Source organism: Lithobates pipiens, unplaced genomic scaffold (genome assembly GCF_037356315.1).
Source record: "Lithobates pipiens isolate NorthernLeopardFrog02 unplaced genomic scaffold, aLitPip1_a1.2 Scaffold_27, whole genome shotgun sequence".
Lineage (NCBI taxonomy): Eukaryota > Metazoa > Chordata > Amphibia > Anura > Ranidae > Lithobates > Lithobates pipiens.
In genome coordinates, this window is record NW_027507788.1 from 59,226,335 (window position 1) to 59,232,334 (window position 6,000).

The 6,000-nt window shown below is 41.4% G+C and overlaps 1 protein-coding gene across 2 annotated transcripts in view; it reads left to right on the forward strand.

Moving 5' to 3' along the window:
* Nucleotides 1–5,588, forward strand: part of PAFAH1B2 (platelet activating factor acetylhydrolase 1b catalytic subunit 2) — a 60,757-nt gene extending 55,169 nt beyond the window's left edge. For both annotated transcript variants that reach the window (XM_077456980.1, XM_077456981.1), the window contains one exon: nt 4,157–5,588. In XM_077456980.1, the coding sequence (XP_077313106.1) occupies nt 4,157–4,435 (279 nt within the window). In that variant the 3' untranslated portion in view covers nt 4,436–5,588. The remainder of the gene's footprint in view (nt 1–4,156) is intronic.
* Nucleotides 5,589–6,000: the final 412 nt, after the last annotated feature.

Genomic DNA, 6,000 nt, shown 5'->3' on the forward strand with positions numbered 1-6,000 from the left:
CAATCAGTGACCATCCCAAATGCCTGACAATCAGTGCCACCCATAAGTACCCATCAGTGCAGCCTCTCAGTGCCCATCAGTGTCGCTTGTCAGTGACCACCAGTGCCACTCATGAGTGCCCATTAGTGCTGCCTATTGATGCCCGTCAGTACTACATATCAGTGCTACATATCAGTGCCGCCTACCAGTGCCCATCGTCAGTGCCCCCTCATTGATGCCACCTTATCAGTGCCCATCAGTTAAGGAGAAAATTTACTTATTTACAAAATGTTATAAAATAAAATGAAATTGTCATTTAAACAACGACAGCACTGAAATCTGAAAATTTGGCTTGGGCAGGAAGGGGGTGTAAGTGCTCTGTATTGAGGTGGTTTAAGGGTGAAGTGCAGTGCACTTGAAACATGTTTGTAGCATATGCCTGCATTTGTGGTGCAGAAAAATGCAGTATGCTCTACTTTTTTTTTAACTGAGTTGACCTGCAACGGCGTAAACTATGCCAATAGGATTACCTTGATTTTGGGCTGTCTATGCAGTTTGAGTGCAGTTCATAATGCATCACGCTGGGTTCACACTAGTGCGAATTGGATGTGGTTATTTTGCATCCAATTCTCATGTCAGGAGATTGTGTCCGGCTCTCTATGGAGTCATCTCCGAAGTGGAGTCCTGTGCGTCTTCTGATCTGTTTCAGACAAAAATGTGGAGTGAAATCGGACTTGGAATAGTGAATGGGGATGCACTGGGCCCCTGCTGTGAGCCACTCCATGCTGCAGTGTGAACCCAGCCTCAAACTTTGGCCAATTGCATCAAACTGCATTCGGTGTGTAAGTAGTCTGTGCTAACATGACAGATGGTTATCTTTACTTGCGTCTAGGCAAGCCGGGGAGCAGTAAAACCCAAACATTTTGTTTTTACTTCTCTCTCTCCTTGCCGTCAATGTAAAAGAGGCCTTAAAAGTGTTACTAAACCCAGAACCTGCATTCGCTATATCTGGTCTCCCACAGTGCACAGAACATGGAAATACAATTATTTTAGTATATATAAAAACTGCTAAATACCCTTTCTCATCAGCAGTATATAGCAGTCTTGTGACTTCTATCAGTATCTGGTTAAAGCTTGTAGGAGGAATTTTCACTCTACTCTGTCCTATGAGGCTGCATGACTCCTGACCCTCTGTCTTGACAGTGCTGATTGGCCCTGTGCTTGATCACAGACACCCTCCCGAGGAAAAAAAAAAACTCTATCAGCAGGTAGATTGGGGTCATTAAAAGAAGGGGAGGGTCAGAGATGACAGGATCAAACAGCCTTTTTACACAATGCAGAGGATTGTGGAATCCCTTAGGTTCCACAGCAAGTATAGCAAGCATGCTTTACTGCATATACAGACTAATTTTACTGTTGTGGGTTTAGTAACGCTTTAAGCTGGCCATACATTATACAATTTTCGAATTCAATTTCCTTTTTATTTACCTTCAACTATGTAGTCCAAAGGTCTGCCTGCTTGTATACAATTTGAACGTGCTTAGATTTGACCTAATTTTATATAATTTTGGTAAATCTAATGGAAAGTTGTATAATGTATGGCCAGCTTTAGAGTACACTAAAAATGGAGACAAGTACAAATGTCAATCTGATTGAATATTGATTTGTGGCATTAGTTGGATTTTAGGTACAGTATTTGTTGAATTTGAGCAAAGGCTACAGTGTTATATTCTTCTTGCCCCTCCAATACTGTTGTGCTTACATCCTTTATTTTTCTCATCAGCTGCAAACAATACTTACAAGATATGTATGGGACCCCATTATCATGTTGCTGCTTTGGTCGTATGAACATATGCCGCAAGCTTTTAAAAAGACATAAATCCTTTGTTTTTTGCCTTTATGCAGTGATTTGGGAGTATTAATTACATCCACAATTTGTTTTTCAAATTTACACTTTTTGAGGGTTTAGTTAAATTCTCTGATGTCCATAAACCATGTTCAGCCTCGGTACATACAGTGCCTTGAAAAAGTATTCATACCCCTTGAAACTTTCCACGTTTTGTCATGTAACAACCAAAAACATACATATATTTTATTGGGATTTTATGTGATAGACCAACACAAAGTGGCACATAATTGTGAAGTGGAAGGAAAATGATTTTCCAAATTTTTTACTAATATATGAAAAGTGTGGCGTGCATTTGTATTCAGTCCCCTTTACTCTGATACCCCTAACTAAAATCTAGTGGAACCAATTGCCTTCAGAAGTCACCTAATTAGAAAACAGAGTCCACCTGTATGTAATTTAATCTCTGTATAAATATAGCTGTTCTGTGAAGCCCTCAGAGGTTTGTTAGAGAACATCAGTGAACAAACAGCATCATTAAGGCCAAGGAACACACCAGATAGGAATAAAGTTGTGAAATAGTTTAAAGCAGGGTTATGTTATAAAAAAAATATATCCCAAGCTTTGAACATCTCAATCCATCACCCAAAATGGAAAGAGTATGGCACAACTCCAAACTTGCCACAACCTGGCCGTACACCTAAACAGACAGGCCGGGCAAGGAGAACATTCATCAGAGAAGCAGCCAAGAGGCCCATGTTAATTCTGGAGGAACTGCAGAGATCCACAGGTAAGGTGAGAGAATCTGTCCACAGGACAACTATAAGCCCCTGTACACACGGTCGGAGATTCTGCCAACCAAATCCGTCGGATTTTGTCCATTGGATTTAGTCCGACGGATTGTGTCCGAAACTGTTGCATACACGCGGACGGACTAAGTTGTCGAAAAATCAGATCTTTCAGAACGTGATGACGTAATTTCGTTACGATGGGACTAGATTCAGGCTAGTAGCCAGTAGCTTTGATGTAGGAATTTGATCTGAGCATGCGTGGCACTTGGTCCGATCAAAATTCGCTACACATGATCGGAGTATGTCCGATCAAACCAGTTGGTCGGGAAATATTTCCAACATGTTGGAAAATTGGGTCCGACGGATATTCGGATGGAATCAGTCCGATGCATACCACATACAGTCGGATTATCTGACGACACGGTCCAATAGGACACATTCCGACGGATTCTCCGACCGTGTGCACAAGGGCGTAGTCTTGCACTCCACAAATCTAGCCTTTATGGAAGAGCGGCAAGAAGGAAGTCATTGTTGAAAGAAAGCCATAAATAGTCCTGTTTGCATTTTGCGAGAAGCCATATGGGGGACACAGCAAACATGTGGAAGAAGGAGCTCTGGTCAGATAAGACCAAAATTGAACTTTTTGGCCTAAAAGCAAAATGCTATCTGTGGCTGAAAACTAACACTGCACATCACCCTGTACACACTATCCCCACCGTGAAACATGGTGGTGGCAGAATCCTGTTGTGAGGATACTTTTCTTCAGCAGGGAAAGGGAAGCTGGTCAGAGCTGATGGGAATATGGATGGAGCCAAATACAGGGCAGGAGTCTGCAAAAGACTTCTTACTTGGATGGAGGTTCACCTTCCAGCAGGACAACGACCTTAAACATACAGCCAGAGCTACAATGGAATGGTTTAGATCAAAGCTTATTAATGTTAGAATGGCCCAGTCAAGGTTCAGACCCAAATCCAATTGAGAATCTGTGGCAAGACTTGAAAATTGCTGTTCACAGACACTCTCCGTCTATTCTGACAGATCTTGAGCTATTTTGCAATGAAGAATGGGCAAAAATGTCACTCTTTAGATGTGAAAAGCTGGTAGAGACATCCCCAAAAAGACTTGCAGCTGTAATTGCAACAGAAGGTGGTTTTACAAAGTATTGACTCAGGGGGGCTGAATACAAATGCACGCCACACTTTTCAGTGATTTATTTGTAAAAAAAAATGGAAAACCATCTCCTTCCACTTCACAATTATGTGCCACTTTGTGTTGGTTTATCACATAAAATGTCAATAAAATACATTAAAATTTTTGGTTGTAACATTACAAAATGTGGAAAATTTTAAGGGGTGTGAATACTTTTTGAAGGCACTGTGTAGGCCGGCGTCGTCATGGAATAGTAAATAAATATGTAAGGCCTCGAATGCCTACAAATGGACCTAAAACTGATCTGAGAGATCCAAAACAATCTTGTCATGCAACAGTTTTAAATTTTCAAAATACTTTCTGTGCCTGACCCTTTTTTTTCACCTTACAGGGATTATTGCCACGTGGAGAGAAGCCAAATCCACTGCGAGAGAAGAATGCACGCGTCAACCAGCTCTTGCGCTCATGGCTCCCACGTCTTCCTGGAGTGCAGTTGCTGGACTTTGATTTTGGCTTTGTTCACTCAGATGGCACTATCTCTAGAAACGACATGTTCGACTTCCTCCACCTCACGGCTATTGGCTATGCTAAGGTCTGCAGGCCACTTCATGAACTGATTATGCAACTGCTGGAGGAAACCCCGGAGGAAAAACAAGTCACTCTGGCCTGATCATCATGTCACTCATCCTGTTGTCAGTGTTACATCATTGGCTGCCCCCCCCCCCCTCGCTAACTACAATTGCCTCAGCTGTACATCTACATGCTCAATGTATATACACCTGCTCAAATCCAACCTCTGCAAACCCCCTTTATTGTCTCCTGTATTATTGATCACCTAACATCATTGAAGCCTCTCCCGTGGAGTCAGAGTTGCAGGATTGGGATATGGATTTTTGACGTTGGCAGTGGTGGGGATACCAAAAATCATAGAGTGATGTAGGCTGTAAATATCCATGGCTAATCTAGGGAAGAGAGAAAACTCCCTTTAAAATTTGGCTGTGCGGCCATTGTGAAGCCTTTGTGTAGTGTTTACAAATAAGCTGATGTTCAGGATTCCCCTCTTGAATCAGCAAACTCCCTATTTAATTCAACAGGTTTTCCTTTTATGACAATTACACCTTTTCAATTGCCTGCAAAGGTTAACATGGGTAAAGGTTGTATGGCAGACAACCCTGGTGTGAAAGGGGTGCTAATACACAAAACTAGAAGTGGAATGATTTAATAAAGAAAATCTAGCATTAATAGCATCACTTGTGAAAGTGGGAATTTCTGCAATTCAATCATGTCATTGCAAGTGCAGCCTGTACCAAATTAAAATACCCCTAGTTTATTTTATTATCTGGTAAGTTTGTTCTGTAACTGTCCTCTTATTGCGCAGTGCATAAGCAGTCTTGGAAATGTACGTAAATATAATTGTATTGCTTGTATGAATCCTTTATTGATAAAGTGTGTTGTGGTCAGGGACCAAAGCAGAAGTTACTGAAAATAATCTGTCCTGAAAATTCAGATCATCATCTGGGAAGCTGGGCATTATGGGTTACTAAGTGGCTTAGTACCGAAGCATTGAGCAATATGTAGCCATGACTCAACAATAAAAGGTGTGGTTGATGGAAGATTAAGGGCCAATAAAAGCTGCAGATAGGATATCTTGTAGTGTATTAAACGCTCTCTGTGCCTCTCGGATCTGTACAGGTTTAGGACTCAGTTGTAGATTTTGCATCTTCAGAGCTTTTGCTTCTACATATAGCATAATGAATTGGATCGTTCCTCCTCATTGTTATGTGTGTATGGAGAGAAGTTATAAAAATATCAGTGGTACCCTTGTCTCCGTCTTTTTGTTAAAATACTTTTTCTCTGAAAATCGGGTTTGCATACACAACATTATTCACCTAACACATTCACTGGTAAACTTAACCCTTTTGCGGTCTAGGCCATTTTTTATTTTTTTCGTTTTGCACACACACAAAAAAAGGAAATTTTACAGAAAATTTCACTTAAAACCTCAAAACATTATGGGGGAGATTTACTAAAACTGGTGCACACAGAATCTGGTGCAGCTGTGCATAGTAACCAATCAGTTTCTAACTTCAGCTTGTTTAACCGCTTAAGGACCACCGCACTTACATATACTGTGGCAGGGTGGCCCTTTAGCGCATAATCACTTACCTGTACGAGATTCTCTTCTTGGGGTCTGGGGCACGCGTGCGCCATGGGAGTAAATCATTGAGTCCGACA